Source organism: Rhincodon typus, chromosome 2 (assembly GCF_021869965.1).
Source record: "Rhincodon typus isolate 14 chromosome 2, sRhiTyp1.1, whole genome shotgun sequence".
Lineage (NCBI taxonomy): Eukaryota > Metazoa > Chordata > Chondrichthyes > Orectolobiformes > Rhincodontidae > Rhincodon > Rhincodon typus.
Window position 1 is genome coordinate 130,973,050 of NC_063333.1, and position 27,939 is coordinate 131,000,988.

Consider the following 27,939-nt stretch of genomic DNA (forward strand, 5'->3'; position numbering starts at 1 on the left):
ATAAAATTAAGTGAACTGTCAGCCCTTATCTTGACGGTATTATGTTGGGGATTTGAACTTAACATTCTCAAAATTCATCCAAGTTTAAAACAACTTTAAACATATCATAAAAGCAGTTTAAAGGTTGAAAAATATTTCACAACATTTCTTTCTTACCCCCACACTCCCATACCACAATGTTAGTTTAACAAGTTAACTTGTGATTTTCTGTGCAATGTTATCAAAATTAACTTCCTTCCAAAGAATGGTGACTTTCATTTTGTTAGCACACTACTTAATATTTTCAGTGTCTTCACTAAATGTTGACTGGTGTTGAGAAAAAGTTTTGCATGTTTCTATTGGTAATTGTGTGCTTTCCATTTTAATGTGTGACCCGTTTGTAAATCTTAACTTCAGATTATCAACAAAAAACAACGCAGGTGTAGATGTGGTTGGTTAGGCACCCATCTTTATTCCTGGACTTTCTTTTCAGTGTGACTGAAGAATGTTCTCAGTGAAGATGATAAATTTTCTGTTTGTTCATAACCTAATTCATTACACTGCTGCTTGTGTTCTTATTTTTTTCAATGTGGCTATCTTTGGATGAAATCATCCAGTGCACATTTTATCTTTTTTTCAAAATTACTTAACTAAAATACCAAATGTTTTGTATTTCAAAGTTTGAAATAAATATTTTCAAAATTTAGTGTGGGTGTTTTCATTGGTTACTGCCTCGAAAGGTACATCAGTGTTATTGGACAGTACAAATTGATCTTTTAATTTCTTCACCTTTATCTGCTGCCTGTACAACTTGTACACCAGTCCTAAAATCAGAAATACTTCACCAAGTAAGATTGAAAAAGTTATGTAGAATGCAGTGATTATTTCTTCAGGAGTCAGCTTCATTGATAGAATATCATGTGTTCCCACATGACATTGTGCTGTAGACTGCGTGGTGGTAGGTCTAGCAGTAGTCATGTTTGCAGGTGAAGATGGCTCTCTCACTTTATTACACCATTCTTCAGATTGCATCGTGAGGACGGTTTTGCTCCAGAAGGCTGTCTGCTGTCTGCGGTATGATCTGCTTATCCAATCTGATCTGTTTGCAGTGAAGTTCATGAATTCTGTGCCAGTGGCTGTGTAGTTGGGCCAGCTTGATGTTTTGTGGGGTCCTCTGTTTGGGTTACTGTGAAAATTGAAGTAACATTAGGAACAGGAAGAAAAAACATTCAGCCACTTTTTATGCTATTTCCATGATTCAGTCAGCTGATAGCTGATGTGCACCTCGCCTCCATTCACCCATCTTTGCTCCATATCCCTTCATACCCTTGCCTTTTAACAGTATATTGACCTCTTGTGAAAGCTTCTGTTGCCACAGTATCCACACATGGTTTGAGCTGAGAGTTACAGATTGTCATTATTCTTTTGAGGAAAAATGTGCTTACTAATTCCTCTAACCAAATGATTATGCCGATAAGATGCCCCCCAAAAAAACTAGGAGGTACAAATGTTGTAATGTCACTAGCCTAGCAATGAGAAGCGAGGGTGTACTGTGAACATGGTTTTAAATCCCTCCATTGCAGATGGTGAAATTTGAATTCAACAAGAATGTAGAATAAAAAAGCTAGTTGAATGACGACCATGTAGCCACTTTTTAATTGTTAAAAATCCACCTGGTTCACTAACTTTTTTCAGGGATAGGCCTGCTCTGGCCTACCTGTGACTAGACGCACAGCAATGTAGTTGACTCTTAAATAACCTTGAATGAGAGAGGATGGACAATAAAATGCTGGCCATTGACAGTGATGCCCATGTTCCATGAATGAACAAAAAACAGTAGTATCCCAGTTGTGTTCCCTGATGAATGCCACTTCAGTGATTTGCTGCCTCAGAGACAGATCAAATGTATACAATTTTTTAAAAAGGGAATTCGTCACATGCGTTGTATATAAATGAAGATCCTAATCTCAAGTGAGTTGGTGGCATAATCGTAACATCACTGGGCTAGGGATACAAATTCCCAGGTGAATGTTCTGGGGACATGGATTCAACTCCCACTGAAGTAGTTGGTGAAATTTGAATTCGGTTAAAAATCTGGAATAAAAAGCTAGCCAATAATAACCACGTAACCACTGTCTATTGAGTTTTGTAAAACAAAAACTATATAGTTCACTAATGTCCTTTTTAGGGAAGGAATTGTCATCCTTATCTGGTCTGGCCTATGTAACTCCAGATCCAGAGCAATGTACATGTTTAATTGCTCTCTAGGCAATAAATGGTGGTTTAACTTGTGCTACTCACACCCTGTGAAATAATTTATAAAGGAAAATTCTTAAATGTATGCCCTCATCAGGAATTCTATTGCAGAAGTAAAATTCTTCTTTGCATCGGCAGTAAGAAGCCAAAGATAAGTTAGTTGAATGATTTCAGAAAGCAAGTTCCAACTGTCTTTGGATTAACTACAAAATTTCAATTTGAACTCTGACCAACTTGCAATTAGTTTTTGTTTTTGTGAAAGTATGAAACTAATCTGCTCTAGTGTTAATAAAGTTATTGCAGAGAATGTTTGTTTGCTTCTGATAGCTGAAATGGAAAGATTTACGTTCTCATTTGTGGCTTTGATGACAATTCAAGCTGAAGTTTGGTTGTCAGGAGCCAAAACACCACCAACTCTCATGCTGCTACTCATATGATTCCAGCTACAGGGCAAGTCAGATGCCACAGTGAAATCTGGCCTGGTAGATTTTTTTATTTTCTTTTATTAATGTCATGTCTTTTGTTGACATACCAGGCTGCCTATTTGGTTTAACAATAAGATGTTTATTTTGTGAAAGAAAAATAAAACAAATCAAGCCCCCTACAAATACTCCCCACCACCATCCCTTTGTGGGAAAGCAAATGAGAAGTGTGCAACGTTGGCAGGCAGGGAACGAAATAAGAATGACCGACTTTTTAAATAAAAACATCATTGTAATACTCTCTTACCCACTGTGTGCAAAATTCGTCCAGTAAGCCATGAGGCTGAAAGATAGTTGTTTCTCTGCTTCATTATATTGGTGGGTTGGATTTTTGGCAACAGGATCTCCAAATAGGTAAGGCAAATCATCCAAGTGAGAAGCTCCAACCCATGGAGGATTCTTGGAAAAGGGTGAGGTATGGCTGGAAAGAAAATTAGCACTGGATTTGTGTTTTTTTTAAAAAAACACCAGTAATAAAATTACCATCCAAATCCTAATGAGCACAGCTACTAGTTCCAAACTACCCCTAATATGACTTAATTGTGAGGCCAAAAGCCAGTTTATTAGGGAACTTGAAAACTTGTCACACTGCTTCAGTAAGGACACTGTTCCAAATTAAGATTGAGGTAAATGTCTCTTTGATAGTCCTTTATTCCATATCTTTTTGACTGGTGTCCACTTCAAAATTATATGGAAGAGTTTGAATCAAGCGAGGAGGCCTTGAATATTAATCTTAGGCTTTCTTTCTCATTGCAGTCACAACATAATCTGAAAGTGAATAGCAGATTGGTTTTTGGCACTGCATTTTAACAGAGGAGTCATGCTGGCCTAAGAATTGAAATGCTAGTTTTGAAGATCTGCAGTGAGCTACCTTGAGTATTTCACTTTATTAAGGAATTTAAAATAAACTAGAACTGATGTGGAAGTAAATAACTCCCATCTAATTCTAATCGCAGCAGCAGATAAACCCATGAGGCTAACTCCAATTATGTCAACGAGTTGTCAATTGAATTAAGCTGCATGTGATGCGGGTAATCTAAATCTAAACTTGAATCATGGCTCTGTGCTGTGCCTTTAACCATTCCATTACAGACTCAAACTATTTTATGGAGAGCATTGAGGGCTATGCAAAAATAATCATTAGGTTCAGGATTGCTAAAACAACTTCTGTTGAAGATAGAGAAGGATACACCAATTCGCATAACAAGTTGTATAATCCACGTTTTAAGATAGTGCATGCATTTCAAAATGCACTAATTGTAGGCATTCAGCGTAGATTTGTTAAATGTATGTTGATCTGTCAAATTTAATTAGTTTCTTTTTTAAAAAGAGCTGATAGATTGGTAGATGAAAGGAATGCAGTCTGTGTGCTCTGTGAAGTTCCAGACTGCATTCTCTTGGGCATTCTTAGTCCCAGTTAACATGAGATGAAATATCCTCTTCAGGCCAAGAATGAACATAAAGGAAGGCCCCAGTCGAAGTACATGTGTGCAAGCAAAATCAGGCAGTACGGTGGCTCTGTGGTTAGCATTGCTGCCTCACAGCGGCAGGGACCTGTGTTCGATTCCACCCTCGGATGACTGTCCATTTGGAGTTTGCACGTTCTCCCCATGTCTGCGTGGGCTTCTGCCAGGTTATCCAGTTTCCTCCCACAGTCCAAAGTTGTGCAAGTTTGGTGGATTGGCCATGCTAAATTGCCCAGAGTGTTTAGGGATGTGTGGGTTAAGTGCCTTAGTCATGGGATATACAGGGTAAAGGGATGGTCCGGGTGGGGTGCTGTTCGGAGGGTTGGTGTGACTTGATGAGCCGTAGGGACGTAAGAATTAAGTTGCATAAAGATGGCAGCTTGTGACAGTGCTTGAATCTAATTAGTGAGGGAGTTTTAGGAGTTGATCTGTTTCCAAAATACAGTAAATTTTGCATTTAGTATTAACTTAAACTACAATTTATTGTCATAGTTATTTCAATTTTAGTTAGTGATAAGAAAGATTCCTATCTTGGCACCTGCAGTGTAGTCCATTAGATAACTCATTAGAACTGGTTCCCTAGGCTGCAGCAGCTAATTCACTGGATTCTTGAGTTAGTATAAACATGAGGTTTAGCACGTGCACGAAGTGAGAGACTGTATTGAGACAGCTTTTCAATCTAGAAGTTTGGAAATAAGCGGGATGGGGGGAGGGTTTGGCCTAGTAATGGAACAGGTACTGCTCTTGCCTTTTACAAAAATAATTGGTCCAAAAGAGGGAGCCATTGATGATGAGACCCAAAAGGATTGAAGCCTGGAGGCAGTAATTAGGTATGTGGCTGGGCATTAAGTTTTCTGTTTTTTTCACTCTCTAAACTGGCACTAGGGAAGATAATGAGTGCCTGGTTAGAGAGAGGTGGTCTTTTGGCACAGTGGCTAATGTTCCTGCCTATGAGTTAGAAACTCCTGGTTCAAGTTCCACTCTAGAACTTGATGGTCAATGCAGACTTAGTCATAACACAGCACCTATCAACCTGCAAATCCTTTCAATATGTGCCAAAGGCAAGTGCAAAGAGCAGAAGAGATACAGGGTCAGTTGAGAAATGGAAAAGCTTCTACCATCACTATTCTTAGCTCCAAATTAGCCCATTCATTTAAAAGTGCATGTTGCCATGACAACACTGTCTCTTTTGACTGGAGGTGGACTGCTATTAACTACATGACTGCAATAGTCAGATTGATGCAGAATATGTGGTCTGATCCCTAGTCTGACTGGGTTGACTTCAGGTCCACTCTCCTTGCCCTACCTTTGACGATAGGATTGGAACTGTTTTTTGGAAGAGAAATGAAGATGAACTGGTACATCCCTATAATAGCACAACCTGTTATTGTTGAGTGATATTCTAAACTTGAAATCTAATTAGTTAAATAAAGAACAAAATAAAGATGGCAGGGCAGGTGAAGTGTTGCAGCTGTAGCATGTAGGTGCTGCTAGAAATCTGTGTGATCCATAGAAACCACATCTGCAGTAACTGTCTATAGCTTGGAGAAATTAGGCTTCAAGCTGATGAGTTGGAATCAGCTTTGAACATGATACATCAGGGAGGGGGTAAGTTACTTGAGCATTTATTCCTAAAGGCAGTAATAGCCCTTTGGCGAAGTACTTCAGATTTGTTCCATGGTCATGGACAGGAAGGTGTGGCTGGATGAAAGGCAGGTATAGAGGACTTTAAGGTAGCAATGAACAAATCTCAGTCCTTGAACTGTCCAACAGGTTTGAAATTTTTGCAGTTTGTGTGGGTGAGAGCAGGGTCCAAAGAGAAGGTGACTGAATTCTCCATGGTACCATAGTGTAGGTGGGTATTCAAGTGGGGGAGCTAAAAGAATGGAATTACAGCATGGAAGTATCGTTGGGGAATGGATGCTTTGCTCTGCAGCTGAGGATATGGGTTCAAAAAGCTGTGTTATCTGCCAGATTCCAGCGCTAAGGAGATCACAACTTGGAGTGGGAAAGGAAGGATCCTGTTGTGGTCCACATGGATACCAAACACATAGGTGAGACCAAGAAAGAAGCAGTTTGAACAATTGGGGACTAAATTAAAACGCAGGGCCACAAGGGTAATAATCTCTGAATTACTACCGGACCTATAAGCAAATTGGCATAGGCTAAACAAGATCAAAGCATTTGAATGTACAACCACTGTTCAAGAAAGAGAGGAGGACAGAAAGCAAGGAACTACAAGCTAATTAGTCAAATGTTTGTCATTAGGAAAGTAATCAAATACACTGTTAAGGAGAAAGTTGCAGAATGTTCAGAATACAATCAGGTGGTGTTAATATGGTTTTGTAAATGGAACAGGGTATTTGACATATGTACTTGAGTTCTTTGAGGATATAAAAAGTAGGGTGAATAAATGGGAATCAGTGGATAGAACAGTTTTACCCCTGTAACCAGCGAAGGTGCAACACCTGCCCATTTACCTCCTCCATCCCCAGTATCCGAGGGCCCAAACATACCTTCCAGATGAAGTAACACTTCACCTGCACTTCCCAGAATCTAGTCTACTGCATTTGTTGCTCACAATGTGGTCTCCTCTACACTGGGGAAACAAAGTGTAGACTGGGTGACCGTTTTGCAGGACATTGCAAAAAAGACCCTGAGCAACCTGTTGCCTGCCACATCAACACACCACCCTGCTCCCTGGCCAACATCTTTGTCTCTGGCCTGCTGCAGTGTTCCAGTGAAGCTCAATGCAAGCTGGAGGAACGACACCTCATTTTCCGCTTGGGTACCCTGCAGCCCTCTGGACTCAATATCCAGTTCAATAATTTTAGGGCCTGAACTCTCCCATGTCAGAGTCCCCCACCCCTCACACCAGGCATTGTTACCACAGCCTGCCATTACATACTACCTGTTGTTAGTCACTAACAGTCCCCATTAACAACTATTCACCCTCCCAGCCAGATCGTTATCAACTCCGTTGTCTGTCCAACAGCTCTTCTCTCTCTTTAGGCTCTGTGCTATCGTTTACTCCTTACCCAACCCACTTCCTATTTTCTGCATATAAACTGACGTTTTCCCATCTACCATCAGTTCTGAGGAAGGGTCATTGGACCCAAAACATTAACTCTGATTTTTTTCTCCACAGATGCTGCCAGACCTGATGAGCTTTTCCAGCAACTTCTGTTTTTGTTCCTGATTTACAGCATCTACATTTCTTTCAGTTTTTATTTTGTATTTGATAAGGTCGCTTGCCCCAGTATCGTCACTTTGTCCCAGTCGAACTGATGGCCCTCATTGTCTGTGTGTATCGAGACAAGTGAATATTGATCGTGTCTTTTTACTGCCAGCTGGTGTTTGTGCATCCTGGTCATCAGTTTCGTCATCCATTTGTCCAATGTAACATTTATTGCACTCGCTGCATGGGATTCTGTGTATCACGGTAGTCCTGTTTACTGGCGGTGTGGGGTTTTTAGTCTGATAGCATTTGATGCAGTGTTGATGTATGTTTGTGTGCAATCATGATCTTATGCGATATAAGGTGTGTGGTTGTCATTTCTGATATATTTTTGATGTGGGATAGTGTTACTAGTGTCTTCTGTTGTACCATGTCCTCTGACTGTCGTTTGTTTTGTAGGCATCAGGGGACGAAACTTCTTGTGTATCCATTCTCGGTAAATACTTTGTGCAGGTGTTACTCTTCCATTCTCCACATTTCTGGGATGTTGCAGTGTGGTATAGCTCATTTAAATAGTGTCTTGATGCAGCTCTGTTTGTGTATATTGGGATGGTTGCTATTGAAGTTCAGGATTTGGTCCGTGTGTGTAGCCTTCCTGTATACGTGGATCTGAAATTTGCCGTTAGTTAGTCTGACAATTACGCCACCATACACAAACAGAACCGCATCAAGACACTGTGTAAACGAGCCATATCATACTGCAACACCCTAGAACTCTGGAGAATGGAAGGGGAACCGACAATAGATACCCAAGGAGTCTCGTCTACTGATGCCTACAAAACAAACGACAGTCAGGGGACACAGTACAACGGAAGACACTAGTAATGCTACCGTACATCAAAAATATATCAGAAATGACAACCAGACTCCTTAAACCGCATACGATCATGATTGCACACAAACCTACATCAACACTGCATCAAATGCTATCAAAGACTAAAGACCCCATACAGACAGTAAACAGGACTAACATGATATAAAGAATCCCATGCAGTGAATCCAATAAACATTACATTGGAAAAACGGGGAGGAAACTGACAATCAGGATACACGAACACCAGCTGCCAGTAAAAAGGCATGACCAATATGCACTTGTCTCGACACAGAGACAATGAGGGTCATCATTTCAACTGGGACGAAGTGACTATACTGGGACAAGCGAACAACTGACATGCAAGGGAATTTCTGGAGGCCTGTTTCTCAACACAGGACTCCATTAACAAACACACAGAAATAGACATCGTATACAGACTGCTGCTGGTAAACAGAGCCAGAAGTGACAAGACCCACCACACCAGAGGATTATATAAATTCGGAATGGAGCAGAACACCAACATTTTTGATTAGAGGTCGCACTGATGATGTTGCCTAGAATGGTAACGAAACATCTGCACTTCTCGGAACAGCAGGCTCGGTGAGCTAACAAGCAAGAGATAATGTTTCCTCTGGTGAAAGAATCTATAGGAACAGTTCAAAAATAAATATCCCATTTAAATGGAGATGAGGAGAAATTTCTTCTGAGAGGTGTTGGTCTTTGGAACTGTTCTCTCCCAGGGTTCAGTGGAGGATGGGTCATTGAATATATTCAGGGCTCAGTTAGACATATTTTTTGATTGAAAAGGGAGTCGTGGATTATGGGAGGCAGGCAGGAAAGTAGAATTAAAGCCACAATCAGGTGTTCTAAATGACCTACTCTTATTTCTTATGATCTTATGGAAAAGAAAATGTATTTATGCTCACATCCTTAAGGTATCCTGAAATATTTTACTGACAATGAATTTCTTTCTGAACTGGAAACTGCTATTTTCTGCACAAACATGGCAGCCACTGCAATGTACAGTCAGGTCCCACTAAAGGCAATGAGATAAATGACCAGTTAAACTACTTTAGTGGGGTTTCTTAAAGGTTTTAGTGCTGTCAAGGACAATGGAAAATTTCTAATGCCTTTTAAATGGTGTGACCTAATATGAATTTATGCAGCCTGAAGGGATATCAATTCCTTATGTGACACCTCCAACAATACAGCTGTTAACTTGGATTATATGCTGAAATCCTGGGTTGAAATTTGTATCCATGATCTAATTCAGAGGTGAAAATACTATCATGGTGCCAAGCTGACACTTGCACAGAAGCTTCTAACATGGTTGTAAGGGACAGAAAGAGTTGGGAATAAGCAGAACAATTGTTTTTTCTTCTTCAGAAGCAAAACTATGACCAATCAACTAATGCAATACAGAAAAAGTGATTCTTTCAAATAATTCTGGGCTCATTAATATGTGTAACAAATCAAACTTCGGAATCACTTTACCTGTAAATATACAGAAATGTTTCTGCCCTGCTTGAGTGTTGATCTGCTAACTGGTAACTCGGTGTCAACCATTTGTGGTCCTGAACCAAGTCTCTGAAGCCATCTCTGAGGGCACCTGGGTCATCTGGGCACGTGAAGTCTCTGTAAGAATAGCTGATAACATCTGCAATCTGGGATGGATTGTATCTGTAGGAAATTACATTCAAAGTTATTTTTGTATCTTACTTACTTGGCAACCAGGCAGACTTTCACTTGGCACAGAAACTACACTGTGTTTATGTAATCTTCGGACCTAGAAGCAGAATATAATTATTTGACATCCACTTTTGGTTCTGTGAAATGGTTTTCTAGGAGTTTGTGGAAGAGTGTTGATAGAATTTCCTTAGGCATCCCATGCCACCTTAAGAAACAAAGGCAATTCTTCATCTAGCGATTGGTAATGGCCAATCTTGTTTGTTTAGTACCATCCTGGTAGTCATGTGATTACAATAATAGGCTTGTTGACTATTCATTGTAGTTTATATTTATTAACTAGCTACAACAGATTCAGATATAACTTGAGGAAAATCCTCAGTGGCAAAGAGCTTTGGGGACCACAGATCTGAAATCACCAGTTGCTCCCAAGAATGTTACACTTGTATGTCTTTTTGCAAATCAATTAAACTTTTATTAAAAATGTTATTTTATGAAAGAAACATTGAGAGTTGTTATAGAACCTTCATAGTAACAAAGGAGATGTAATAAACAAACCAATTCCTGTAAATTAAAAAATACTAGCACAAGAAAATGGCCTAAAGAAGCAAAGGGGGGATTTACTTAAGGAGAGGAATGAAGTGAATATGGGTCATACATAGTGGCATTAAGTTGACATAGAATTGGACTTGACTGTGATTCCCTTTTCTACTTTACCTCCACCAATTCCCATCAACTCCACTTATACATCCTACAACACACAGTACCTTTAGCACCCACGTGAAATATGGTCACTTGTTTGTGGTACTGGAACCATAACACAAAAAGTAAAATCTGAATGGAAAGGAAATTAGAGCAAGCAATTACAACAGTAAAAGGACAAAACATGTACATACCGGAAATGACTATAGGCATAGTCCGACACCAGCTTAAGGTAGGTCTCAGTTGTAATTCCATCATCATTACCGAAAAGGTCGACTAGCTGAACCCCTGCCTCATCGTTGGTAAGTCCTATAATATAAGGAACTTTCATATAGTTTCCTTTGAGGAGTGACTCCTGAGGTAGCTCTTGTAAGAAAACTCCATCGACAACAGGAAGGAACTTTGGCCCATGCTTTGACTTGGGCATTGGGGCATCAAAAAATGATTCCATTGGTTTTGTTTGGAGACATTCCACCATCTTCACGTTATTATCGGTTGGACAATCCAGTGCTTTGGCCAGTTGTTGGCTGGCAACAAGAGGGTCAAAGCTACCAGGCTTTCCGATGAAATCTGGCACCAAAGCATTGCCACTACTGGAGATGGCTCTGTGGAAGAGGCCTCTGGATAAAGGCGACAAAAGCAGATAACTCACTGCTAAGCCCCCAGCCCCATATCCAAACAATGTGATGGAGCTAGGATCTCCCCCAAAGTTCTGGATGTTGTGTTGTATCCACTGAAGAGCTTTGGTCATGTCCAAGAAACCAAGATTGCCAGGAGCATTTACATCCAAGGTGCTGAGAAAGCCAAAAGGCCCAAGGCGATAGTTGAACTCCACCACTATAACCTGCAAAATGCAATTAATTGTATCACAGCATTCTCCCTTCTGATCATATCCACATATAACAGGCATTAGTAGCAACATCAACATTGAAAAGATGTTCCGAGGTGATTAAATAAGGGGGAAATTCATAAAAAATATCTTGCTACTAATTCTAATACCAACCTCTTATGAAAGATTTCTAAAGAATTTGTTTCGTTATGAATTATATTTATCTTAATGTTTAATATGTTTTATCTTATTTTGGACTGAATCTCAACCAGGCTTTCTACACTCACCAGAAAGGAAATCTGGCTATTGAGTATGAAGTCTGAAGTAACTTCAAGTATGTTTTCCTTTTCTCTTAAAACAAAATAAAACAAAAGCTGATCACAGATTTCCTAAGTAGATAACTGCTTAGACAGAATCGAGTGAGACTTCAGTCCAATGGTAGCATTCCTTCCTCTGAGTTAGAAGATGCAGTAGGTATTCACATGTTACTCCAGACAGTTTCAGTGAAAGGAGACTAGAGCGCTAGCTCTGAATTCAGTGCTGGCATCTAGAGGGATTCTTGTGTATGGTGGATGTGTCCACTGTCCACATGAATTGTGGCACGGTGGCTCAGTGTTTAGCACTGCTGGCTTGCGGCGCCCAGGTTCGATTCTAGCCATGGGTGTCCGTGTGTTTGGAGTTTGTATGTTCTCCCCGTGTCTGCATGGGTTTCCTCTGGGTGCTCCAGTTTCCTCCCACAGTCCAAACATACACAGGTTAGGTAGATTGGCCGTGCTAAATTGGCCATAGTGCCTAGGGGTGTGTAAGTTTAGGTAGATTAGGCACAGAAAATGCAGAGTTAGAGATATTGGGCAGGGGGTGGGTCTGGGTGAGATGCTCTTCGAAGGATAAGTGTGGACTCGACGGACTAAATGGCCTGCTTCTGCACTGTATGGGTTCTATGAATGGATTGAGGGGGCATAAATGTAACCCACCATCACTCCAGTCTCCATTGTATATGATAAGGCACTTAATTCAATTTGCTGGTTAAAAAGCTGGTCCTGGCCATGGAAAAGCATTTGCATTGTATCCTGTTAATAAATCTGCAAATACATCACAGCGTGCTCCAATGGTAAAATGTGAAAATACCGGAATAGTTACAACCTTCAGTAAGAGATGGACATCATCTGTAATCTCTTTTTACCTGTCCATATGCTGCAAGATTCTTCATGTCATGTGCCCCAGCTGCCCCAGACTGGAGGGAACCATGGTGAAAGTAAACCATAATGGGCAGAGATCGAGGACTGTTGCCTGTCTGTCATGAAAATAAATTAATACTGTCAAAATTGAGTTGTAAGCAAATATCTAGGTACTTTCTACGTGAACAATACTACCCACTGACAATCCATTATAAGTAACAAATAATTTACATTTTGACTTTAAAATTTCTTAAAGGGCTTGCTTGAAAACAATAACCATAAAATGCGGACTATTGAATTTAATAAGAGATAGTAAGAACTGCCGATGCTGGAGTCAGAGATAACACAGTGTGGAGTTGGAGGAACACAGCAGGCCAGGCAGCATCAGAGGAGCAGGAAAGCTGACGTTTCGGGTTGGGACTCTTCTTCAGGGAGTTCCTGAAGAGGTGGTGGAACCAGGGAATTGGATAAATACCTGGGAAGGTAAAATAGAATATTGTAAATTATAGGGACAGCACAGGGAACATGGAACTAACTGTACAGCTCTTCCAAAGAGTCAGCAGCAGCATGATTGATCAAATGGCCTCTTCTGCGACAAATCACTCAACATACAAGAAGTAGGAGTAGGCCATTTGGCCCCTAATCCTGCTTTGCCATTTAATAAGATAATGGTTGATCTGAATATAACAACAAATCCACAATCCGACAAATCAGATAGACAAATGATCATTTAAAGCTTTGCCAAGATGGAACAAGCACTGAACTATACCAAATCCTAAGTCTTATTTGTTTATTGCAGGTTAATTCATTTTTTTTTGTTATTCCATTTTATCCAAAATGCAGATCAAAACTGACTGAGAGATAGTAAGAACTGCCGATGCTGGAGTTAGAGATAAACTTCAATTTTCCTGCTCCTCTGATGCTGCCTGGCCTGCTGTGTTCATCCAGCTCCACCCTGTGTTATCTCAAAACTGACTGAAATATTTTCGATTGGAAATCTGTAATCCCCATGATTAGTCAGTGGCAGGAAGAGCAGGAAGACGCAGAGGGACAAGAGAAGGCCATTCAGCCCCTCCCACCCATTCAAGTAGATTGTGGCTGATCTGGTATCTTAATTCAATCAGGGTGTCATTAAATTTCTATAAACTTATGAACTTCTTTTTCTGCAAATGGGACTTCATGGGTTCATTGCATAGGAATATGCTGAGAACTGGAACACCTTTCATATCTTCAGGTAACAGAATCCAAAGCTTTCTGGTGGGGACCAGGCCGAATGCTTCTTTAATCTGCTTCAGTGGTGTATAAATAGCATTAGCAACTTCTGGGTTGTTGGAAAAGTCAAGAACTGGACACCATATTAGCACAAACTAGTAACTTTTATTAAATCTTAATACTATATATAGAGGCATGATTGAGCAGGACTGCATTGGAATTTACTTCTATCAGGCCTCTTTCCATGTGATCTCATATCATCTGACATTGCTGATGTCCAGTTAATAGCTAATGTCTATTAAACCAATATACAAGTAATGTGGTTTATCTACATCTCCATAAATCTGCATTGGGTTAGCTATATTTCAGGACACCAGAAAAGACTGAATAATAAAAACTCTGGCATGTTATTTCACTTTATCTACAACAGGAAAACACAGCTGCTCCTGAAATCTAATAAATTCAAAACTAAACTGTGGAAAGAATACCTGGAATTCTGCAGGACCTTTGGCTATGGGTTTAGAGGCAGAAAAGTTGGAACAATGGCGAGGAAACCCAACAGACAAAGTACCCATGCCTTACCATTATGTTAGGGGTAGGAAAGGTGGTAGATGATCCCTCCACACAGAGCCCAATGTAACCAGTTAAGATGGAGCCTCTTTGTGGTTCTGCTGGCATTTTACAAGCAGCAGGGTACTTTTTTGCCTGGTGTGGTTACCAACCAGCCTCCTTTATGGGCTCTCTTGAGACTACATATTGAAGCATCTGGGCAGCAAAGGTTAACCCCATTGCATTAGGTCTGCTTGCCCTCATCAACCTACCTTCCACTTCATCAGGGTCTGCCTGACTGACCCAAATGCCATGACTTTGTCCTTTATATTCAACCCTGGCAGTGGTTACCAATCATGGAGGAACTGCTGATCTGTCAGCCTACCAATCTGGCCAGCAGTTTTTGGATCAGGCCCCTGATTTTATTTGAATGGCAGTCTGGGATGTCACTGTAAAATGGCACCCTCAAGACTCACTGCCAGGCGAAGCAGGTTTGCTCCTCTGACTTCCTAAGCATTTGGCCCCTGAAAAGTCCTGGCTCATATTTCAACGAGTGAATGGAACAATATCCCAAGACGGATTACTTTCCAGATGTTATATTTTGTGATATGGCCTCTGAATTTTAGACATGACATTTGGTAAGTGCAGCTGTTTGAGAGACATCAATAACTTTGGCTATATGATTCCCAAAGCTCTCTACAATCAGGACATTCTCGCATCATGAATGAGTTTGTTGTTGTCCAATTGATAGAGATTATTTGCCGTGATTAGTGAACTATGCAGCTCCTAGTCTTTTAATAGCACTTTTCTCTTGGCTTTACAACAGTACCTCTCTGGCAAACTAAAGTCTGGGAGCTGTTGAAAGACAAGAGGGATAAACAACAGCTGCAAAGACTAGCTTCATGGCAGGTTGATCCATTTTGTTTTTTTAACCTTTTAACACAGGTTTTCTAATCTTGGTACTTATCATTGGCGGAAAAGGCCCAGCTGAGGCTCAATGCCTGCCCAAAACGGAAGAGGCCAAGACAAATGGACGGCAAGTCATGAAAGACATTAACCTGGATCTCACTCTCTCCCATTCCTCTCTTCAACTGAGTATAGATGACTAGGGATGATCTGAATGTGACATTTTAAATGTTAATAGGATTTGATAGGATAAATACTGGAAATCTATTTCCTCAGATAGAAGGACAAGATCAAGGGGCTGTAACCTTGAAATTAGAACAAGGCCATTCAGAAGGAAAATAGGGGAAAAAAGGCTGTGGATGCTGGGCCTCAATTGTAGCTTTCAAGATCGAGGTATATAGTTTTGTTTTGGTCAACAGATCAAGGGACGATGAAACAAATGTCAGAAAAAATAATTTCAGGCGCATATCATTCATGGTCTTACTGAATTGCCAAACATATTCATGTCATCTGAATAGTCTACACCTTTTCCTATGTTCCTACCTCTCATTATTGAGCTCCCTTTGTGACTCCCTTGAGGGACTCTGTTTTTTTCTGTCATGGAATATTTGTCTTGCAGTGTGACAGAAATACAAAGATAAATAAGAACCAATTGCACTATAAAGTTCTCTTTCATTCCCCATTATTTTTCAGCTCATTTCTACTGCCTTGCAAACATTTAACGGTATAGGTTCAAATAGCATGGCAGTGCAGCTTCGTTTATGGCAAGGGGGTTAGTAAATTATAAACTCAATGAATACTGCGTTTCACCAGTAAAAGACTACCAGAACTAGAAGAAAACATAACAGAAAGTGTTTTTATAAAAAGCATTAAGATTCCAACGCTTACAAAATTCCGGGGAAAATGTCTTGCACTTATAGAATGTTGATCTCTACCATAGATTATCCCATAGCACTGTACAGTCACTGAAGTATCTTTACAGTGTAGTCACTGCTGAGTAGAAAACATAGAAGCCAATTATTGCAGACCAAAACCCCATAAACAGTAATGTAATAATGACCAGACAATCTGTTCTTTCTGAGAAGTAGTTAAAGGATAATTATTGGCCAGGGCACCAGGATAAATCCCCTTTCCTACTTCAAAGTAATGCCCCTAGGATCATTTCTATCCAACTAAGATGGCAGGCAGAGTCTCGGCTTGATATCTCATACAACAGACAACACCTTCAACAATACAATGGTGATGGAGTGTCAGCCTTGATTTTGTGCTCAACTACTTAGTGTTCGACTCGAACCCCTGTCATCTGTCATCAATGAAGTGATTGCTGCCACTGAACTATACCTTTAATATGCTGTAAGAATGGATATGCAGGCTTTCACGATGGTTTCGCATGATCTTCATTTGGGCCAATAAGACCAGCATGAGCTGAGATTTATTCGTGAATACTCACACTTTTATCTTCCTGGAAATATTAGGCAATAAACAATTTTTGTAAAGTTCAGTGTGGACAGGATTCATAACATTAATAAGCCATATCCTACCCCGACTGGTGCGTAGACATTGAGGTAGAGGCAATCTTCACTTGTGCGGTTGATTTTGAAAGGTAACTCAGTCGGAGACTGCGGACAGGCAGGTCCCAACTCTGTAGCATCCAAAATCCCACTCCATGGTCTTGGTTCCTCAGGGGGCTGGCAATGAGACACCACAATGAAAGGGAGAAATCCCATAAGCAAGTTTCATTCATTGTTCCTACCTGATGTAGGATTGCATACAGACTTACAATAAGGTGACTTTTAAGGAGGACATGGGGTCAGGTAAGAGAGCAATGGAATAGTTGAGTATGGAATTATAAGGACTAGATGACCAAAAACTTAGTGAAAAAGGTAGGATTTAAGGAGCATCTCAAGAGGACAGAGAAGTAGAAAGAGATAGCAAGAATTGCAAATGCTGGAGTCAGAGTCAATACAGTATGGAGCTGGAGGAACACAGCAGGTCAGGCAGCATCAGAGAAGCAGGAAAGTCGACATTTCAGGTTGGGATTCTTCATCAGGACTGGGGAGGGGGAAGGGAGCTGGGAAATAAATAGAGAGAGGAGGGGTGGGACTGAGGGAAGGTAGGTAAGATGATGTTAGGTGGATGTAAGTAGGGCATGATGGGGATTGGTCAGTGGGAAGGGTGGAGCAGATAGGTGGGAAAGAAGATGGATAGGTAGTGTCAAGTCAAGGAGGCGGGGATTAGATGAAGGGTTGAACATGGAATGAGGCTGGGGGTGGGGAGATTTTGACACTTGTGAATTCTATGTCGAGGCTACCGGGCTGTAGGCTCCAGAGGCGGAATATGAAATGTTGTTCCTCCAGTTTGTGTGTGGTGTCATCATGACATTGAAAGAGACCCAGGACGAACATGTCACCCAGGGAGTGGGAGGGGGAGTTAAAATAGTTGGCAACAGGAAAATGTTGTTGATTATCGGGTACAGAGTGCAGATGCTCTGCGAATCAGTCCCTGAGCCTGAGCCCGAGCCTGAGCCTGAGCCTGAGCCTGAGCCTGAGCTTGGTCTCACCGATGTATAGGAGACCAACATCAGGAGCAACGGATACAGTAGACCAGGTTGGAGGATGTACAGGTGAATTTCTGTTGGATTTGGAAAGTTTTTCTTGGGCCTTGGATGGAGGTGAGAGGGAGGTGTAGGGGCAGGTGTAGCACCTCCTGAAGTTGCAGGAAAAGGTGCCGGTGTGGTGGGGTTGGTGGGGAGTGTGGAGCGGATGAGGGAGTCATGGAGTGAGCGGTCCCTATGAGAGGCAGATAGGGATAGGTAGGGAAATATCTCTTTGATGATGGGGTCAGATTGCAGGTGGCAGAAGCGGCGGAGGATGATGTTCTGGATGCAGAGGTTGGTGGGGTGGTGTGTGAAGGTTCAGGGAAGAAATGCCAGTGCTTTGGGTCTGGGCAGCAGAAGACAATATTGCCAATGGTGGGGTGACGGAGATCAGGGTTGTACAAAAGATTAAATATGGAGGAGCACAATGATCTCAGAAAGTGGTAGGGCTAGAAAAGATTACAAATAAGCCAGGTGAAGCCAAGGAGAGATTTGGAAATATGGGTGAAATTTTAAATATTGAGGCATTTCCAGATTAAGAGTCAGTATGGGTCAGCAAGCCATGGATGAATGCAAATCGGAGTGAGCCAAGGCAGAGAGCACCAGGCTAGATAAGTTGAAGTTTCCGATGGGTGGAAAGTGTGAGGCTTGCAGAGGGGCATCAGGATAATCCCTTCTAGAGGTAACAATACATGTATAAAGGTTTCCGTGGAAGATAGCATGAGGCAGAGATCGAATCACCTGATTTCACAGGATCCCCACAGTGTGGAAGCAGGCTATTTGGCCCATTGAATCCACACCGAACCTCCAAAGTCCATCCCGCTCAGAAACCCCTCCCCACCCTATCCCTGTAGCCCTGCATTTCCCATAACCGATCCACCAGCCTGAACATCCTTGGACACTATGGGCAATTTAGCATGGCCAAAATACCTAACCTGCACATCTTTGGACTGTGGGATGAAACTAGAGCACCCACGGGAAACCCACGCAGACATGGGGGGAATGACATTAAACAAGTGGAAATAGGCAATCGGAAATAACCTTCATTACAACTGTTCAAGCTAAAATTAAACATATCTCACTTTTTCTCCTCAGGTGCTGCCTGACCTGCTGCCTATTTCCAGCATGTTCTGTTAATATTTTAAATTTCAGCGTCCATGTTGCTTTGCTTTTGCATTGTGTGTGTTTAGGGATATGTTGGGCTTGGACGGAGTTCAATGGATTATAAGAAAGTTACCTGGAGTCCACAGGGTAAAATTATGAAGAGAACTCACACAACCGGCAAGTATTCCCTGGAATTTAGAAGGCTGCGGCATATTTATTTGAAGTTTTCAAGACGTTAAAAAGTAGATCACCCCAGGACCTCCCTAGAGTAGATCACCAAATGCTATTCCACTAGTTGGAAAGTCTAGGTACATTGGGCGTTGCCTATATATTAAAACTAGACCTTCCTTGAGTGAAATGAGGAAAAGTGTCTATGCACATAAGGTGCCGGAAATTAAAAGATTTCGAGAAGATTTGTAGCTCAGGTTGTGAGTGAGGTTGTAGACATGCTCACCGTAGTGGGTTTGGTTGCTAATGTTTCATCTCCCTGCTAGGTAACATCGTTTGTGTGCCTCCGGTAAAGCTTTGGTGTTCTGTCCCGCTTACTATTTATATGCCTCAGTTTGCAGGGGTGGTTGGTACCACTTCTGGTTCTGTTTTTCAGTGGTTTGTACACAGGGTCTAATTCTATGTTTTTGTTGGTGGAGTTGATGGATTCACTACACACGGACAAACAGGGGCACGAATTCGACTGGGACAACACATCCATAATTGCACAAGCCAAATAGAGCCATGCCAGGGAATTCCTGGAGGCCTGGCATTCCAACAGGAACTCCATCAACAAACACATTGAATTAGACCCTGTTATCAAACAACCGAGAAACAGAAAGTGGTACCAAACACCCCAGCAGAGTGAGGCATATAAATAACAAGTGGGACAAAATACTGACGTTTCACTAGAGGCGCACTGACGATGTTACCTAGCAGGGTGATGAAATGTTTGCAACCAAACCCACCGGCTCAGCAAGCACGTCTACAACATCATGCTGGAAATTTGGAACTGTCTTTCAGAAACAGCAATTGTTGCTTGATCAACTGTTAATTTTAAATCTGAAGTTAGTTAACAAAAATCTATCAAAGAATTAAAGCTGCAGATGAACCATGGTATTACTGAATGGAGGAACAGGTTTCAGGGGCTCAGCACCTGTTCTTATGTTCTTCTGGAGCAGACATTATTCCAATGTAATATGGGAGTTCCTTACTGGGACCCTATAGAATTCCATTCTGAAATAATTACCCTGGGAAATTGAATGTTTCGCTGGGCATTTCCTTTGCTCCAAAGACCCCCAAAGTCTCCATTTAAATCAGAGGGCTCCAACTGAAATAGCTACTCAGGAAAAGTTAGGCATTTATTACATAGTCTAACTCCTGTGTAACTATTTAACAGACCTTATGGTTATCTCACACATCCTAACCACACATCCCCTGACAATTTACACTGTGACCCCACTCCCAACCCTGGCCTGACACTCCCAGGCCCCAGGACATCTGCCCCAGGACCTCCCTACCTGTAGCCTGACTCCTGCCCACCAGCCAATGCCCTAGGACCTGATAACCCCATATGGGTACCTGACACCCAACCCTCTTCACCAGACTCACCATCAGACTCAACCTGACCGACTCTTGTCCTGATGCCTCAGCCATGGGACCAACCATTCATTCCCCCCTCCTCTGGAGGCCTGGACCCAGGGAGTCTTGTTGGGCATGGATCTAAATGTTTCGTCTAAATGTTTCTATTAGAATATTCTATTAGAATAGCTGGGGAGAGGCATAGAATTGGCAACAAGGATACGGAAATTTTGGCAGATGCATCACATGATAGAAATGGGGTATTCTCCTTATGGGTCTGTGATATTCCTGCCTGATTTTCATGCATTTCTTACCTCCCAGTAGACTTTTGAAATAAAGACTTGTTGTACGTCTCTTTCTTTAGACCCTGAACATTGTAAAACAACTTAAGGCAGCACAGTTTCCAGAAGACGTAAGGAAGAGGAAGGTTATGTTGGATTATGTACTTTGAACTTATAGGGAATAAGATAGGAAAGCGCCGAATAAAACTAACCTTTGATAGATCACTGAAGAAAGATAAAAATAAATTAATTAAACAGCGACATAGTTGACAATAAGACTCAAATTTGAAACAGGCTGTGCAGTTATATTTTTAAGAGACTCAGAAGCAGAATGTCAATTGTTTCTCGACATGTTGTCACAAGAGTGCAACACTCTTGGGTTATTTATTTATTTTCAGGTATTTCCCTTCTATTTGTTTCTATAGAAAAACATTTGCCCATTTCTCTGCTGTAAATCTTTTCAGGTCAACTGATTTTTGCCAGTGTTTATGCTCTACATCAGTTTCCCCCAGACTGCTTTATCTAACCCAATGGCATATTGTTCTATTCCTTTGTCACTCATGTAGTTATTTAGCTTCCCTTTACATGAATTAGCACTGTTTACCTGAACTATTCCATGGGATGCTGAATTCCATATTGAAATGACTCTCAAGAAAAACTTTTAAATCCCTATAGTGTGGAAATAGGCCATTCAGCCCATCAAATTCCTCCAAAGAGCATTCCACCCACCCTATCCTTGTAACCCTGCATTTCCAATGCTAATCCATCTAATTTGCACATCCCTGGACACTCTGGGTAATTTAGCATAGCTAATCCACCTAACCTGCACATCTTCAGACTGTGGGAGGAAACTAGACCACCTGGAGGAAACTCACACCAACTCAGCAAAAACGTGTAAACTCCACACAGTCACCCAATGCTGGAATTGAACTGGAGTCCCTAGCGCTGTGAGGCACCATGCTGCCCTCTGTTCTGCATAATGTTTATGGCACCTTGCTTCTCCTTATGTCTAGCAGAGAGTAAACCAAGAAACCCATTTATTAGACTGTTATTGATCATTTGAAGACCACTCCTTGCAAAAATGTTTGCACACTGACAAGAATGGTTTTCTCTCTTTGCCTGTGGAAAAGCACCTAATACGTATTTTGCTCCATATTGGCACAAGGAATCACTTATTTGAAGTGGGAATCCAGATTACTCAGATCTGCTCTGGCTGTGATTCCTATAGGAAAGGCAAGAAACCTGAAGGGACCATTTCAGAATGGCTCAGCAGGGAAGGCAGCGGTCAGTTCCGAGACTTACTTTGAATCGAAGATCTCCGACCGGTGGGGATGCGTAAGGAATTTTCAAAAAAACCTGCAGGTATCCTCCTAAGAAATCTTGAACATTGTAACCTTGAGAAAGAAATGGAGAGAGGTTCATGATTAGGTGCATAATAAGAACCAGAGTGCGTACGTTGTTGGATCAGCCTAGCCCATGTATGCAGAAGTCTCTGTGGGCTGAAAATCAGTCTGTTTGACTCCATGAAGACGCATGGCAGAAACACACGATTCTGAATACATGTCATGTTCCAATTGAGGGACAGCCAACAACAACTCACTGGGCGATGTAATGGAAGTTTTCCAAACTATAGGTGTTAACTTTAGCTCATTGGATCGCACTTTCATCTCAGTCAAAACGTTATAACGAATGCTGCACTGTAAAGAATTGAGCCCATGTTCTAGGCTGACGCCTAGAAGGTCTGAAGAAATTTTGAAGAAGCAAGAAATATTTTTAAAGGACTAAGGGAGTGTGCAGCTGCAGGCATCATCTATTTTTTTGCAGTTCCCTGCTTCTGGCAAAACCTGCAAACATATCCTGTACAGATGCAACATTAATATTAAAATGAACTCAAACACTGTATTATTGATTTGACAGTGGATGTAGAATCTTTTAATATTTTTAAGGCAGAGGTAGATAGATTCTTGATTACCAAGGCGGATAAGAGATTATTAGGGATTTGCAGGAATGTAGAGTTGAGCTAACATCTGATCAGCCACGTCTTATCAAATGATGGAACAGGCTCAAAGGCCAAGTGTTCCTTGTTTGTATGTAACACTTAGATGGATATCAGTTTTTGATATGTGAGCATTTATGCTTCATTTAATAGGTATGCCTTGAATATGGATGAAATACTGGCACTGTGAGATGTTTATCGCAATAGGAAATAGTGGATGTGGGTACAATTACAATGTTTAAAAGACATTTGGATAAGTACATGAATAGGAAATGTTTGGAGGGATATGGGCCAGGAGCAGACAGGTGGGACTAGTTTAATTTGGAATTATGTTCAGCATGGTCTGGTTGGACCGAAGGGTCTATTTCTGTGCTGTCAGACTCTATGAGATAGCAGTTTTATCCTGCGGATTCTGAGTTTTGTCCTGCACCTTTGGTTTCAAACTTTTCAGATCTATTTTGCATGAAAATAAATTATAAAATTGTAGAATTTTCAAGAAAGAAGGAACTTTTATGCCCCCTTTAATGGCCTTTACATCACACATTCTTTACCAGCAATGAAGTACTGTTCTTTTATAGGAAATATAGCAGCCTATTTGTACATTGCAAGTTCCTAAAAGCAGCACTGAGATATTACCCAGATAATATGATTTTGTGATTCTTGCATATTAAATTTTGGGCAGGGAGAACTTTTTTTTTCATGGAATATCTTACATCTACCCTAGAGTTCAGATTGGAACCTCGAATTAATCTCTCATCTGAAAGATCGTATGTCGGGTAATGTGGCACTTCCACAGTGGTGCACTGGAGTGCCAGCCTGGATTATGTGTTAATTTCTCTAAAATGGGACCGAAATCTATGCACTGGAAGCATTTAGTAATTTATACAATTTTAAATACAAAATCTTTTCAGCTATTCTCAATTGAAGGGATTAATATTTCAGAAAGCCTAATTATTTCAGAAACAGACAAACCATTGTATACCAACTCGGAAAGAGAAAAATGAACCAGGTCACAAAAACATGCTTTGATTTGCCGAGGCAAGATCCTTAGACAGAGAGTGATGCTCTAATAGTAGCATCAGTCACAGCCTAGAGAGTGTGTCCTACTTTTGAAAACTACCTTTTAACTAATTGGTGTTTAACACAACGTCTTATATGAGAAGAATTCAATCACTGATAATAAACAAATATCTTTTAGACCGGTTTGAAAGGCAACATTAACAAGTTTCACTTTTTGAGCAATTTAAAACATAGTAGCAACAAACTGAAAATATGCCTGGCCAGTTCTAGAATTTTCTTTACATATTCTGCCTTGAGCCTACTCTGGCAGAGTTTATTTTGTTTGGACTAGAATTAGTATGGACTTCTGAAATATTCCTGCCAGTTTGTCTGCTGGCCTTTTATCTAGCTGGCTATCATTCAAAGCCTTACCTCAGTCAGTCGACGAGTAAACCTATCTGAACAGACATTTATTTTTGTCTCAGTCTCAGCGGCTGCAAGGCAGGAAACCACTCATCCCTGCCAGTCCAAAGGAAGGCCACAGTCTTCGATTTTTTCAGCTTTCTTTATCTAAAGAGTATTCCATTTAGCTGATGTGCTCATCCCAATGGATCCACAAGGAGTTCAAATTTGTACGGTGTTGGGGGAAGACTTGCATTTATGTAGCACCTGTCATGGCCTCAGGATGCCCCTCAGCTGTTGACAGCTTATGAAACATTTTTGGACCATAGTCACTGCTGTAATTTGGGAATCATGGCAGTCAGTTTGTGCACAGTAAGATCCCAAATATGACTGTGTTGAAATGATCAGACAATTTGTTCATTGAGAGGTTTATTGTTGGCTAGGACATAAGGGGAAAACTCCCCTGAATGATTACCATGGAATCTTTTACGTCCGCTAGAAATACCAACCAGGACCTCAGTTTAATATCTACCCCAAAGAGAGCATCACAGTACTGCAGCTTTCCCTGAAAACTGCACTCAGGTGATTTCTTGCATTATGAGCTCAAGACTGCGGAAAGGAATTTAAACCATGCTCATTTGCCTGCTGTTTAGTGCTTCTGGCAGATGGAATGCCCATGAGAACATAAGCAGCTCCTTTCGTATTTCCCCCTACATTCGGTATTTTCTGCTGTTAATTAACTTAAGCTGTTATCCTCTACCTTCCTTCCAGTTTCTCCTGTTTCCTTCGGCGTTCCTGATTTCCTTCGCTTTATCATTGGTGGCCATGCTTTGAGCTATTAAAGTGCTAAACTCTGGAGTTTCCTCTTAAAATTCTTTTCTTCTCTGGCTCTCTTTGCCTCTCTGGTTCTGTCTCCTCCTTTAAGATGTTCCTAAAACCTTTGTCTTCGATCAAGCTTTCAGTTGCCTGCCCTAGGGTCTTCATGGTATCATTTTTTTGTTGGGTTATGCTCCTGGGAAGTGCCTTGTAATGTTTGCTACATGGTAGGTCCTATATAAAAGCAACTTTTTTTGTTGTAGTTGGTTCCGCAAAGCTCTGGTCATTCAATAAGTTAACAATTCTGAGCCAAAAAAGTGAGCATTGAAAAACTCCTTTGATCACAGTGAAACAGGGAGCACATCTAATTCTGTTTTGAGTTGATATCTCCTCACATATCTGACAGCAGGGGTGGTCAGCGAGTGGAAGCTGGAATTATTAATGAATTCTTCTGCCTGAATAATACTAGGCACTGACGTCATATGCAGTGCAGTCTCAAACTATGGGCTCTTGGCCTTTACAACTCACTGGCATTCTGCATGTTTCAATTGGCCACAAAACCTCCAATGGAGCTCAACATTTGTACCTCTGTCTCTCTCTCTCTCTCTCAATTTGTGAATGAACAAAGTCAAGATAATTTAATTTTCCTCATTCCATACTACTGTCAGGAGACAGTTTTAATCACTGTTCAACTGTTATTTGAAGATAGTGTTTTGGTTAACCATTGATGCTTGCTTTGCAGGTCAAGCTTCTTATTTTTTATTTGCCTCCTCTTTAGTCATCCATCATGTAGCATTCTTTGCTAAAGAGAGGGGGCAAGGAATAGAATAAAACAAAGAATTGAAGATGCTAGATATCTGAAACTAAAACAGAAATTGCTGGAGAAACTCCACAGGTCTGGCAGCATTTGTAGACATAAAAAAGAGTTACCATTTTGTGGTCAGTTCAGAAGAAGGGTCACTAGACTCGAAACGACAACTCTGTTTTCTGTCCACAGATGCTGCCAGACCTGCTGAGATTCTCCAGCAATTTCTGTCTTTGAGACAAAAATGTACCTTGTTCTTTGTCTCTTTCCCCACCTCCCCCCACCCCACAGCTCCAAAATAGTCCTAAACTATTCCAGATTCCACAAAATAATTAAGTGCCGATGTTTGTGATTGTTGCTTTAGTTATTATAATGAAATGTGGCTACAATGATTCATTTTGATAGCCACAAAGAGACTCGTGACCTTGGTGCTAAACTAAAAGTGGAATTGTGATATGTGGAGTGGAAGTCGGATACCTCAAAGGATATAAACATATACAACTAACAATAAACCAAAATGTTTTATCAGCTTCAGTCTTTTCATATTTAATTTGAATATGACCTTAAAAGAATCAGCCCCTCTCCCTGCATGTTTAAGAGATAATTAGCACATCATTGCTGGTTTAAGTTGCATCAGGGACTCTGAATAATTAACTGGATCCACTTCCTCTGATGATTCTTTGCTACTTTAGTTTCATTCCCAGTTCCTTCCCCATATGAAGCAATCCAAGAAGAATTTGCTTTTATATCAGCGTCTAAACATGTGCAATTGTGTTACTGTGGGAACTTATACTGAATCTCCAGCCACAGCAAGTACCAAATGCAGCTTTCCTCCCCTGTGCAGACTAGTAGTTTCCAAATCAGAGGTCATGGGTCTAAGTCCACTTCAGACACTTGAGTATGCAATCTCGGGTGACACTTCAATGCAGTACTGAAACAGTCCTGCACCATCAGAAGTACTATATTTCTGAAGAAGTTAAATAAGACCATAAGAAATAGGAGCAGCAATCGGCTGTTCAGCCTCTTGAGCCTGCTCGTCCATTCAATAGAATCATGGCTAACCCAACTTTGCCTGCGAGTAGCTGTAAAAGATCCCACAGCATTATTTGAAGTTGTTAGACAGCAACCACTGGACAGCATCCACCCAGAAACCAATATCTTAAAACAGATGAGCTGTTCATTGATTTGTGGGATCTTGCTGTGTGTAGATCAGCTGCTGTTTTCTTGTTTTGATCTAACAGTGATGACTGTAAAATATCTTGGGCCACTCTTGGATCATTGATAGTGCTATATAAATGCAAGTGTCCCTCTGCCTTATTACATTGAGGCTATTTCGGCTACACAATGCTCATCATTCACAAATTATAAAAACGTGGCAACCAATTTTCACATACCAAGATTTTGTTAAGAGCAATGGAATCATTAACAGATAATCTGTTTGATAATGACAGTTGGGGGATGAATATTGGCTGCGATACCAGGAAGAAGACCAGAGTAGATACGGAGACATATTCCCACTTATGGAAGGGTCAAAAATGAGAGGGCATAGATTTAACTTAAGCTGCAAAAATAATTTGAGAGAAAGTTTTTTTCCAAGAATGAGTACTGGCTGCCTGGAATGCAGTGCCATGTAATGTAGAAACCTAGAAATCTGGAGCAGGAGTGGACCATTCAGCCCTTCAAGCCTGTTCTGCCATTCAATATGATCATGACTGATCATCCATCTCAGAACCCTGTTTTCAGTTTCTCCCCACACCTTTGATCGCCTTTAGCCCTAAGAACTGATAGAGTTGGTTACAGGTAAGATGGCGGTGGATTAGGGCTTCTGAGCCTGGGGCTCATCCGCTCCGTCTGCTTTTCTTTTCATTTCTTTTTTTTCCCTCTCTTTTCCCTCGTTTATTTCCTGTCTTTTATTTGATTTTACTTACCTCTTGGTGAAGAGTTTGATCGCTGTAATGGCATCGGCGGCAGCGAGTGGGTCAGCAGCATGAACTCGAGTGGGCCCAACAGTACTGACTCGTGACTGTGGCATTGGAGGTGAGTTTGGGTTCCTGGCAGCGTCTGTGTCCAGCAC

The 27,939-nt window shown here is 41.1% G+C and overlaps 1 protein-coding gene across 1 annotated transcript; it reads right to left on the reverse strand.

The window, feature by feature from the left end:
• Nucleotides 1-8,184: 8,184 nt before the first annotated feature.
• LOC109936113 (putative inactive carboxylesterase 4) lies at nt 8,185-27,854 on the reverse strand. Its single transcript, XM_048609031.1, has 7 exons — nt 27,794-27,854; nt 22,150-22,241; nt 16,839-16,985; nt 12,636-12,746; nt 10,818-11,467; nt 9,730-9,915; nt 8,185-8,194 (listed from the first exon to the last, which is right to left on the reverse strand). Exons 1-7 carry the CDS (start codon nt 27,852-27,854, stop codon nt 8,185-8,187), a joined length of 1,257 nt encoding a protein of 418 aa, XP_048464988.1.
• Between the last annotated feature and the right edge of the window lie 85 nt (nt 27,855-27,939).